Here is a 13,029-nt window from a genome sequence, read left to right as displayed (position 1 = left end):
AAAAAAAAAAAAAAAAAAAAAAAATTAAAGATACTCTATTTTCCAAGATAATAGTTCTTGAGTTACGGCCTACCTTGTGGGAAATGAACATCAGAAACCTTTAACTTCAACTTTAAATTAGATATAACTTTCCTGAGTATTGATTCAGCTTTTTAAACTGGCAAGCAATGACAGAGTTGAGTAAGAAGATTGGAGGGGAAAAAAAAAAAAGAGATCTGTTAATCAGAGATTAGGAAGTCATGTGTATTGGAGACGGGAAGGTTTTCCGGTTTTGCATGTAATTATTTCTTATTGATGCCATAAAAATGAAAGACTTATGCCATGCTTAGTTAGCTGTCAGTGGTGAGCATTGTTGCTTTGATTTACCAAATGACTCTGATTTTTTGGAAAGGCAGGCAGCATACAATGCTTTCAAAGTAAAAGTCAAATAATCATTTGAAAAAAGAAAAATAAATAATTGTGTCGTGTTAGAAGAAATTACTATATTTAAGTACTACAGCAACATTCAAAACTGCTCCATCTACTGGGACGAGAGAAAATTCAAGACAAATTCAATGTGTGAGTGTTCATGTAAGTACTCTTACCACTAAGTACAAGATATTTTGAATATACTGGATATAGATGATGAAATTTGGATGCTATTAAAATTCACTGTAGCATTTTGTTTTATTTTCATGAAGCCAAATAAAATTTCAAAATTTAAACTATTTTATTAAAATCACTGTGATACTATCTGGATGTTCTGAGTGGGAACTGAAGCACAAATGTCTTAAAATACTAAAATCCAGTAAATATAAGCTGTATAAAAATTAGGTAGACGATTCTGGAAATGCCTGTGGTTAGGATGAAATTTATGCATGGAACAGTCCTAGGTATGAATTTATTGTGAAGAAAAGATTTGATGGTAAGTGGTAACAGTTTTTTCCTGTTATAAGGGGTCACTAAAATACACATCACAGCTGAGGCCTGTTCCTATTTGTATAGTGGCCACAGCAGCCATGTTCATATTGTGGAGAATGCACAATATACGTGAAAATCAAATACGTAAGTTTTTTAAAGGTTAGCAAGTAACATAATTGCTTTACATTTGATAGAAAGTTTACATAAAAAAGCATTTCTATTCTTGACACTGAAATGCCATCTTTAAAAAGAATAACAAAATCAATATAGCCTTGCTGTATTTTTATACTGTGGAGAAAATTATAGTAGCACTTTAATTTCCTTCTGAATTGAATGGCACTGTAAATTTAAACTAGAAAATGATTGACTTAGGAGGACTGATCTGATTTTTTTTCTGAAAGGGCTCATAGAATGAAAAATCAGTTTTATATAATATATTAAAAAAACCCAAAAGCAATATTTCTACCATGGCTTGCAAAGAAAATATTACACAAAACAGGTCACATTAGCTTGGTCTTCAACAACGTTTTTGTAACATTAATTCCTCCTTTCCTGCAAATAAGACTATTAACCAGATAACCGGGTAAGTGTAGTAACAAATCACCCAAAATCATGAAACTAGAGGATCTTGCCATCACAATTCTGACAGACCTTCTTTCCTCAGGGTATAACAAACCTACAGTTGATTTAAAAAAGATTTGTGGCGACTGCTGATTTAGTACAGAAACTGACAAAAATTACCCCAAAGTATCTCTCACCGTTTTTCACTCAGGCTTCTGTTCTCACCTCTGCACCTAACTTTCAGAATAAAAGGAAACAGCCTTTCAGTACCTCAGGGAAATCCACTCTGTCAGTAATAATTCATGAACACTTTCTCATCAATAATACTTAATGCAAGAAGCACCATAACTCAACAGTGATTAAGCTCATTTGGATTACTACTGTCTGAAGCACGTTAGGAAAGTTTTAAAGAAAGCTCTGTGGAAAAGCATCAAACATTTTCTCTCAGAAAAATGATGGAACCACCAGCACAAATCAGTTACAAAAGTAACTGAATCTTAACTTTGCCTGCTAACTGCAAATCCAAGACAGATTAAAAACCTCAAGTACAGATTTACTGAGAGGAGAAGGGAAACCATGAGGGGATTGTACCCCACTTGTTTTAGAACTTATTACTGCGTACTTCCAACAGGACTGTGGGGCTGCTCCCATATGCCATGCTCCCATTCACGTTACGGATACTTCATCCCCTAAACCATGCTGAAAAAAATTCATTTGATCTTGCAGAACGCTGGCAGATGATCAAATGAAAAGACAAAATAAAAACAGAGAAACGAACAGATACTGGGGAAGACTCTGAATGGTCCTAACTACTAAGTGGAAACAAATCTTGCTATAAAGTGACTTTTTTGAGTGACCATCAGCAGTATAAACAGGATGACTCAAGACTACTTTTTCACATGAGTTCTGACCCCTCCCATCCGCATAGGAAAATATTGATCTGAAACTCAAAATCCCTTAATCAAACTCAGATTTAAATCCCTGAAAACGATCACAAATTTCTGATATCTTTAATGCAATCTCACTTTTCTCTTGGCTTTGTTTTAAACAAAGCTTTGCTCCTTTTCAAGGTGCACACTGACAATTTCAAACCCACAACATCAATATTTTCTTTGTAACAATTATACACCTCTGCCTTCCTTATGTATCTCAGACAACTCGTAAATGTCTAAAGGTTTGCAAGATTATGAACATCACCACCAAAAAGAGACCCACATGTCAAATCTTTTGGACAGTTATTCTTAAATAACAAGAGTCCAAAATTCAAAACTTTAAAACTGAGTGATCAGCAAAATTTTCACAATTGTAATTACGTTTTGCAACAATAACAAGCCGTTTGTACTATAGCTACAGCATTCAGTTACAGCATCATTAAGAGATTCTTCGAATTACTTTTTAAATATCCTTTTCCCTCAGGATTTTCACTTATAGCTAATTAGACTACTTACTCCATGCCATGTAATTCCCCATGGCCAAAACTGCTAAATGCTTCAATAAGAAGGAGGAGGGCACCAGTGGAGCAAGACAGATGTAATGTCATTGGTTAACAATAGAGGTGTGAAACAACTGCCCTAATTATAAACCTCATTAATTCACAGTGTTTAGGGGAAAAAAAAACCCTTGGCAATAACTCTGTTGAAATGGCAACTCTTTTCAACACTACATCAGATTGAAAAAAACCTTTCAATTTATGCCTCGACCAGACAGAATAGTAATTCGACTAGTAATTATGAAACCCAACATCTGCATAAAAGGTAAGGAAAAATTGTCAGCTATAATGGCATCCAACAGTCATACATCCTTTTCATCTTTCAAACTGACACATTTTGATGCCTAACTGATATTAATTTTACTCTCTTTGCTCTTAAGACTGTAAATAGACGATTTCCAAGACTATATTTCCAGAAAAAAAATTTGGAAGAATTAAGGCAAGATTAATGAATTTTAAACTTTACAATCTCTGCCCAAACCTAGGGTTCTAGGTTTCACCTACAACAGAAATATTTGCCATTTATCTTTGTGCTTTATGGCTGCAAACTGTTTCAGTAGACGAGGAGCCCTTACATAAGGTAGACCGCACGAAGTTCTACTTCCATCATTCATCTTCCATATGCTGCTCACTACTTAGGCAGTGCCATGAAAAGTCCCCCATCTCTGCTAATGCTATTCTCAAACTTTCCTTGTCCAAATTTGTCTGAAAAAACCAAAAAATCTGAAGTTTCTAGGTGGATAAAAATTGCTCAAGGGAGAAGGAGAGATCTTAAAGAAACAGAAGCTGGAGTAAAGCTCTCAACATTGTCTTATTTAACTTCTGTTCACTAGTGGGTATTTATTTTTAAAAGTTTTCAGTTATTTTACATAAATAGCATAAACAGGAATTGTGTTTGATTACGATTTTGAATTCAGCCGAATACACTGACTTTCATTTCATATAATTAGCAACGCTTTCTGACCACGGAACAACAGATATTGCAGGGTCAGTGACAGCAATTCTTCTATTTAGGTTGTTTAACACTTCCCATTATAGAAGATTACTGTGGCCTTTATTTCTGAGCTGGAAGCCTCCGAATGTTTGCAGCAGGCAATTTAGCTTTATCAGGAAGAAAGTCTCTGTACTAGAAAAGTGGCTTACCTGGTGTCATAAAATCCTGATCAGGTTTATTGAGATACAAACTGTTGAACAGCACTATTTTTATTTTTCTTTTTCTACTCCTCCTCAGAGAAATTCTGGCAGCATGTCAAAATAATAATGAATATAAAAGTAACCTACATAAATATTGTAAGATGGGACTCTAGATTTTGAAGTGCTAAAGAATGTTAGAGAATTTGGGCCACTTGTAAAATGTATATAATATAACAGAGACTATAATCATAAGTGGGCAGAAATAAGTTTTCCTTGATAATACTCAGGCACTTCTTGTTTTCAAATATGTGTGTACAAGTGGAGTTATACCATTTTGGAAAAGAAGATTTTGTAGATATAACTACTTCAGTAATTAAAAAGGAAAATGGAGTAAAACCTAATTCTTTTATGATGAGAGTGTAATACTATCACACTGCATCATATACTGTGTCTCCAGATTTGTACCCTAAAATCTTTTGCCTTGCATTGCACTTCTCTACTAAGCAGTCACTGGGCTAAGTGTACGAGCTGGCATTATTGCAGGTTATGACCTCAGGGATGGTGAGGCGGCTGAGAGAAGGAAAAGGCAGCATTTTAGCAAATAGGTCTTCCCCATGTGTCCCCCGCTTCTTAAAAATGCTGTATTTTCCAGATTATCCCAGTGCAAAGTGACAGCCCTGGTGCAGATTTAGGATGTTATTATTCCAGCACTTTAGTATTATATTTAACTTAGGAAAAAAAAAAAAAATCAGATTTGTATAGACCTTGATCATTATAAAGGGACATAGGAAGAGAATCAGGTGTATACAATAATTTTCATGTACTGATTAGATGAAACGTCAAAAGTGATTCAGGTGTATTACCCAAAACAACAAAAAATGAAATTACAGATTAAGGAAGAAAGGCTTTTCTGAATTTCGGGATGTTTTCTCATATGCTTGCGTCTTTAAGAGTCATGAGTTACATATGTTTAAGTTAAGAAAATATTATCACTTACTGTCAGAATTAAGAGCAATTCTTCAATATTGCTTTCAGGTTTCAACTGATCTTTGAACATCCCAATAGTTGGATGCTTCAAATAGTAATATGAAGCAATGCGGCCGTATGTCAGAGGTTCAATGCTGCGATTATCCTGTTAGAAGAGCAATCAAATATACATGGTTCCTATGTGGTTCAACATAAATGGTGCCTACAAAAGTGTAAAAGTATTTTACGACTACTTTAAAAGACAGAATAGCAAAAATTACATAGCATGCTAATTTAGCCGCAACATCAATTAAGCTCAATTTTCAACGTAAGTCTTACAAATAGCTCCACAGTCATACGCTAACTCAGGAGCATGTATCTTGCTGGTCCCAACTTTTTGGAATGTGTATTTTGCTGAATCTTGTAAAGCATAGATTAGTCTTACCTCCCCAATTTCAATACAGTAGGAGCATTCCAAATCGAAGAGGGATTTCTCAACAAGGCTCGAGAGGTACTTATTCATAGTGTCATGGCTCACATTATCCAAGTTATAGTAACTAGATAAATGGAAAACAGATGCATTACATGACTATTTTTTACACTCCAAAGATTTTTAACAACAACATCTTGTAGGAAAACTTACAAGGCTGCTGTAACACACATACATATTTAGAATGGCAAATATCCACATTAAACAATTAAACACATAACTATTCCCTTGTATAGTCTAACAAGAAACTAGTGGCTCTTAAACGGTTTGGAAGAGTAACCAGAATACAAGTGTGCATATGGAAAGATGATAATTTGTCTATTCATGGAAAGGTTGATACAAACAGACATGGACTGGCTATATTTTGTTAGTAGAAAAATTTTCCATAGTGTATTTTCCTGATCATATAAGTATGAAAGTGCACAAGCAATGAGAGAACAAGCAACAGCATTTTAACTTCAAGAGAAAGGAAGGAAACTCACTAAACATAGCAACTGTTCTTACATCCTGGAACTCTGAAAATAAAAGCTAGGCATATAGTGACATCTCTTGAAAAAGTAACCTTACACCAATCCAAATGTTGGTGTTTGTTGTTATATTTCCATGTCATTTTATTCTCAAAGTTAAAATTGCTGAAAAATGGAATAGAGTGTTTGTCAGTGTGGTTACATCACGTGCTCCTTTCCAAATAAAAATGGTGTAGGTCAACTATGTACAGTAACAATGGCACTTAGTTATCTGTATGAGGAAAAAATGTTTGTAAAGTGTGCCAAAACATACTGTTATGCCAGTGTATAAAAAAGACACAGTGACTGAAGTTCACACTCCTTAATTGTAGAACTTAAGTTGTATTACAAGATTCTTACTCACACAAACCAACATAATTTCAGGGAGAGCTTTCACCTAGAAAACTCCACATAAAAATGTAGTAGGAGCTTGTGTCCTTATTTCTACAAAGACACCAATTCAGAAAGTAACAATTAGGTTCGGTAAAGAAAAGCTGAGCATGCTCACAAAAGTTTAAAAATTCTGAATTTAAGCAATTAAAAAATCAATTTCAAAATGGCATTCAAACAAACAAAAAATGTGATGACTTACTCAAATGTTAAAAAGTACAGTAAAACAGATTGTCCCTGCTCATCTAATTCTGTAAAATATTGTTGCACAAATAGACTGCTGAGATCGCTGCAACAATGAAAGATGCTCCTTTGTTCATACTAGCTGCTTTACTCAAATTTTTGCTACAAGGTACTCAGCATCCCCACTGGGGACAATACCACATGGAGTAATGGAGAGTAGGTTCTTTCAGCGTAATTTCTGCAGGTGAACAACAGGCTGCAAAACAGTGTGCCGAGAGTCATTTTAGTGGATTTTACCTAGTTTCAGCTACTCCTGAGTTAGTCTTTTTAACTTCCTTTACTGCCAATGGAGAGAAATGTGTGTTTGCAGAGCGCTATTCATCTGAAGTATTTTATCTATCTGCTTTAGGATGAGGTGAAATGTAGTCACTGACTAAAAAAACGGCACTTCAGATGATCAGTTCGGTTGTTCATGATATATTTGGGCAGATGAATCCCATTCTCTGATTAAAGCTCTATTTCATTTATTGTAATGCTGCTGTTAGCAAATTTCAAAAGATGGAATTGCATTATTATATAATACAAGCATCCTTCTATGACTCTTTTATCAACAGAATCTGATTTGCTTTTCTTAAACAGAGTTTTTAACATTTAGTTTTTTGAATAGCAATAGCATAAATAAAAGAGCCTGCAAGCTAAATAGCAGTACAGTAATTTCCAGATTTTTTCCCCAAAGTATGGGGTTCATTCTCTGATGCTTTTAATGTTCACTTACAGTTGGGTAAAGTTGGGGTAAAACACTACTACCATAAGAAACAGATGTAAAAAATCTGTTTGGATAGCAGGAAACAGTCAGCTACACTGGACAAATGGCAGTGAAGTACTCAGCTTTCTAGTATTTTATACGGGTTCATGATGAGATTATCTCAAGTATTTAAATCATAGCTTCGTCCAAATCAGAACAAAACAAATATTTATACCGACTACAAGTTTTATAGACATCCATACGTTATAAGCCTTAGGCAAAGAAATTTTATTTCTAGCAAAAGTACTCTAACATTGTTTTCAACGCAACTTAATTTTCATGAGTCCCCTTTTAAATTTACTGAAGTAAAATAGTAATGATAAAAAATGGGCAATATTTCCATCTGCACCTTTTATCTGCCTGACATCACCGAACAAATTTAATTCTACTCACTAGCAGAAATTACCTTGTTACATTTTGTTTACCTTCTGAAAATAATTGAGCAAATTAACTACATAAGTTGTTTAAGGATGTGAAAAGATTTTCTATTTTATACATCTAAGCCACTAATGATTCGTTAGTATTTTTCTCTAAATTGAATATAACACCACTGAAATGATTATAATTAAAACACTTTGTTGTCAGTATTCAGACTTTTGCAGTATGATTTTAGCTCTGCTATTTGCAGTACCACAACATTGATGATGAATACTGATAAAACAGAAGAAAAGATATGGGCAATACTCTGGAATTCTTTGAGACTGTAATTTAAAACACTGGTTCAAGCAGATTTTGTCTTGTGCTCTGCCTAATTTGCAGTATTTCACACTCAAGTTGTAATCATAAAAGGCATTATAATGCCTTTTAAAAACTAAATGAATTCTAAATTTGCCGACTTTTGGTAATTCTTTGACTGAGGAGTAAATATCTAGCTGCAATAAAACAACGTAAAGAAAAATCTTAAATCATTTGTAATCTTGAGTGAAGTGGTACCAGTGTGTTTTAACTAGTATCTATAATGGGGTAAATACAATTTTAAGCACAGCCACAGGAGCGTCTTGGTCACTTAATGCATTTTCCCCCAATAAAAAGCAAAGCCATTCACCTAGAAAGACTATGTTAAAATCATTAGTGAAAACACGGGCGTCATGACATTAGACAGTACTTTGAATGTGCAGGCGTAAATGGAAGCTGAATTTTGCATGTTGGTATGCTCCACGTATAAAAACTGCACTGTATGTGAGTTCCTTTATGAAGCTGTATTACCTAACTATTTAATTACAGATAAAGAATAAAAACAATGCAGTTTCATGCTCACTGCATTGAATCATCTAGTCATTATTTTCCCTCTGCTATAAACAGACAGCCTACCTTTTTATCAGCACACCATTTCATTTATTTCACAGTGAAGCCCAGTTTCACAATAATTGACTTGTCAGAAGCTCTAATTTATGAGGCTGGGCTCTGTAAGCCTTCTCCTATATTGGACTCAACCTGCACACAAGCAGGGTTGAATATTTACAATGCTGTTAACAGGTGCTGAGTTGTTTAATGATTCTAATAGCCAGAAGCGTTCTGAGAAAGCCAGCGGGATCACAATTACAGGCTGTTTGAACACAACAATTACTCGTCCCCTGAGAGGTGTGAAAGTCAAAGGCAGTTTTATCCTAACAGCATCTAGCACATGGGCAAGACAGGCTAACTTCCATTAGTAGTCCACTGGGAAAAAGCAGTAACAAACCTCTAGGTATCATAAAAATTTACAAAGTATGTAAAAATTTAAGCAATTGAAAACTGAAGGAACTTCTTATTGTCTTTTAAATAATACATTTAAAATCCCAAACCTTGGAGATCTTAGCAAGAACAACAAACTGTGAAACATGAACTTATTGCTCTAATCTAAGGAAGTGTGGAATTTCATCAGCTGAGAAAGACAGAGAGACGTGCAGGAACATAAAATGTAGATGAAGTTACACAAAACATTTAGGATTTAATGTGAATGGTGGCAATCATTTCCTGTTTAGCTTATGTAAACCTGACCTGAGATCTCTCTGGGAAATTTTTCATCAGCCTTGAAATGGTCTTGCTATAACTGTCAATGCTGTGAAGTCATTTGTTGCAGCACCATGTTTTTTATGTTTAGATTATACGGTAGTAATAGTGACACACATAATGAAAATCAGTGGCAGCATCAGCCAAAAATATTAAAAGAAAAAACTTACTAGCCAGAAGGCCTTTTGAAACAAACACACACACAAAAAAGAGGAACCTACAGCATTCGCTTGATAGCAAGAAAGTATGCTTTCAGAGATTTTTACAGGGCAGAATTTTATTACGAACAAGTATGGGGGAAGTGCAGACAGTAATTTTTGTAAATCGCTTTACTGCAGCCATCAATTGTGTTTACTTCAGTCAGCTTGTGGCCTTCAGCAGCTGCCATCTTCAAATGGTACCATGGAAATGGTACTGACTATATGGCACAATTGATGGACCTTCATAGCCAGAGAGCTATGAACCAACGTACCAACTCACTTCTGTTGTTAAGGCATCACTGACTGACGCTGGAGTCCGTGACTGGCTTGTTAAAATGCACTGCAGCATGTGCAAATGTTGCAGACAGAAAACTCTATCTGTATTTCACTTGTATCGTATTTTCTTGCATTCACAGATTTGCTTATGCCAGGTATAAGAAATAGATACATTGCTATCTTTAATCAGTTTTTAGTATATTGCACTTTGTGGTTATTTAAGAAGATAAAAAAAGAGTCTAGTTTCTCTGACATCAGCCAGGTTTTTGCCTCCACATCAGTGCTTCTAATTAAAATATTTACCAGAAAGTTTACCTCCTAAATGTGTTCATAAGAAAGGAAATCAGAGGCAATAGGCACATGTAAGTTTGCTAACATATTGATTGGGCATTTATTTGTCCTATGATATATTCCAGAAGATGATTCGTGCAGGTAAATCATATCCAAGAGTTGGAAGACAACTATATGAATTTGCTTTTGGAATGGGGAGATGCAGGGTCTTCAGCTCTGCATTCTCACCTAAGACTGCAGCAGACTGGTGAACAGGAGGTGGGGGGCTTCCCAGCCTGACAGAATCAGAAAAACTTTATTTGTGTGAATAACTTGCTAAAAGCATACCATGAACTACATTCCTGTACTTGTTACATCACTGTGACACTAATAATTTAAAAGAACAAGCCCTTGTTACGAAATTCATAATAATGCCTATAGCTGTTACTTATGAAGTATATATACATGCACACAGATCTGAATGTGACTGTAAAAGAAAGAACCCACCCTGACAAACGTCTGTGTACCGACTTACAATATGGATCTTGGTAATTGCTGCAGCGTAACACAGCCACAGCTTCTTAGCTTCTGTTCTTAGCAGCTACTGCCAAACTTTCCCATTTTTATCTCAGTCCAGTTACTTTCACTTTTTTCAATAATCACCCATTCTGACATAATTCCAGACCAGCCCTAAAATTCTGAATAACTCTGACCCCATCACTGAAATACATATTATTCCATCCAGACTGGTTGAGATTAGCTGCACCTCAATATTGGAGCAGTATATAATAATAATTTTTATTCACTTTTTTTCACATGCTACTAGACATCCTCAGCTAATCATACTGAGAAAAGGAAATTCAATGTAAAATATGAGTGTACAATGATAAGAGCATCAGTCTGAGATACTTTAATTTATAATTTATGCTATCTTATTCTTTCAATACAGAAAACTTTGTAAGACTGACATAAACTGGAACACCCTCCTCCCCTCCCCCCCCAACAATAATTCTCAGGATGAATTAAATTTTTTCAGGTCTTCACAAGAACTTTAGATAGAAAACTGATTCTATGAGTGTGTACATACACACTCTCATATATATTTATAAATAAATAAACTACACACATTACACATCAAATCACTGTTAAATTCTCAGAACATCTAAAAATTAACTTTCCAAATGAAAGGTGATTCTGCTTAACTTTACACATGTTGTAAATTTCTATTTCTTTTTCACTGCACGTGTATCTGGAAAACATCATAACCTGATTTACAGAAAATGATTGCCATAGCCATTTCTCTTTTGTAGAAAGTTGGAGATTATCATCTTTTATAAGGGTAAAAGAATGAAACAGTGAAGGAATTTCAGCCAAGGAAAGGAGACAGCCAAGCCTCTCAAAATAGTCCCTTTCAAAGAACACGGCACTTCAGTCATCTGTCTTCTATGATCCTGATCAAGTAAAGAACATATCAACTAAAGTTGTATGTAGAAAGGAGAACACATTGTAGTACTTGACTGAAGTAGCACAGGAACTTCAACTTAATGTGCAAATTCAAAAACATCTGCGTTTAGGAATAATTACTTTTGGAGGAGGATATTGAGACAGATACACTTTGATAAACAGTTTTACGTGGACCACCCCTCTCACTTGCACATCATGTCCCAAACAACATGCTCGTGACTAGTCCTTGTGCCTCTGAATGAAACTAGCGCTCAGCTACTCCACTCTCCCCAGTCCACAGGTCAGTTCCTCTTCTTAACTAGACAGTTAAAACCCATTTAACAGGTATCAGGGGTTCATCAAACAAGAAAATTAAAATGGTTTGGTGGAAAGAATTATTGTAACATGCAAACATTTTCAACACCACCATTAGAAAAGCCATTATTACAAGTCTAACAAGTTAACTCAAGTGTCCAGGAAAAAATTCCGTAAAGACTGCACGTTTAGAAGAAACTTGGATACTTAGAGTAAAAGGATACTTTGATCTCTATTTTACAACAAGGGTAGATTAACATTACTTAAACAGTACAAACTGTAGGCTTTCAGTAAGGCATTTCATGATACTGGACTGGAATAGAATGATCCTAGATTTGTTTATGCAGCTTTAATATACAAGTAGCTAAAACTGGCAATAAATGAGAATATAAATCTTCTGCATATTATCTAAGCACATTATTTTGGGGATTTACAACATCATATGCAATGACTTTTATGCCAATGTATCCCAAAGCAATTCACCAATCATGCATATGGGAATTACTTATTCACCACTAAGGTACAATCACCTGCTGGCTGACAAATAGTTCTCATTTCACAGTGGAGAGGAAGTCAACAAAATTTGAGGCAGGACATGATAAAGAACACTATAGCAAGTGACTGAGTGGTGTTGTGTAACTACCCAGACCAAAATTCAGCCGTTGTGATTCTATCCTTCTGAAAAAAAAAAAAACCAAAACCAACCACAACCCTAAAACCTTTGGATTTATTAAGGGCCACAAGTAGTTTCTGTTTGGTAACATCAATCTTTTCATATGCTTATCTGTGGCACAATGAACTTTATTATCGTATTGCAATTTATTCAAAGTTATCTCAACTAGCACTGACTTCCGTTCTATTTCCCTTTGATGTATCTCATTCAAACAGTGACCACGCTGGAACTGTGTGAAAATATCACAGATAGTTCCAGGAACTCTGCTAATTGGGTAGTTTAGTAACTTTGGAGGAAACTTAATAGAATTTATTATCATGTCAAACAATTGAGAGCATGCACATCCACTGCATTTGGACTTGGTACCTAGAAGTGACCTCTGACACAGCCAACAACATCCTTCGTTTTTCTTCCTGCATGACTGAGTACAGCAGGA

General features: G+C 35.1%; 1 protein-coding gene across 1 annotated transcript in view; it reads right to left on the bottom strand.

The window, feature by feature from the left end:
- Positions 1–13,029, bottom strand: part of ASCC3 (activating signal cointegrator 1 complex subunit 3) — a gene marked incomplete at both ends in the record, with an annotated part of 99,557 nt that overhangs the window by 32,485 nt on the left and 54,043 nt on the right. The window contains 2 exons of the mRNA XM_010138204.1: positions 5,082–5,216; positions 5,496–5,607. Of these exons, the coding sequence (XP_010136506.1) occupies positions 5,082–5,216; positions 5,496–5,607 (247 nt within the window). The remainder of the gene's footprint in view (positions 1–5,081; positions 5,217–5,495; positions 5,608–13,029) is intronic.

This window comes from Buceros rhinoceros, unplaced genomic scaffold (genome assembly GCF_000710305.1).
Source record: "Buceros rhinoceros silvestris isolate BGI_N320 unplaced genomic scaffold, ASM71030v1 scaffold28076, whole genome shotgun sequence".
Taxonomy (NCBI): Eukaryota; Metazoa; Chordata; class Aves; order Bucerotiformes; family Bucerotidae; genus Buceros; species Buceros rhinoceros.
Note: the sequence above shows the minus strand (reverse complement) of the source record. Positions and strands in the feature narration are given on the sequence as shown.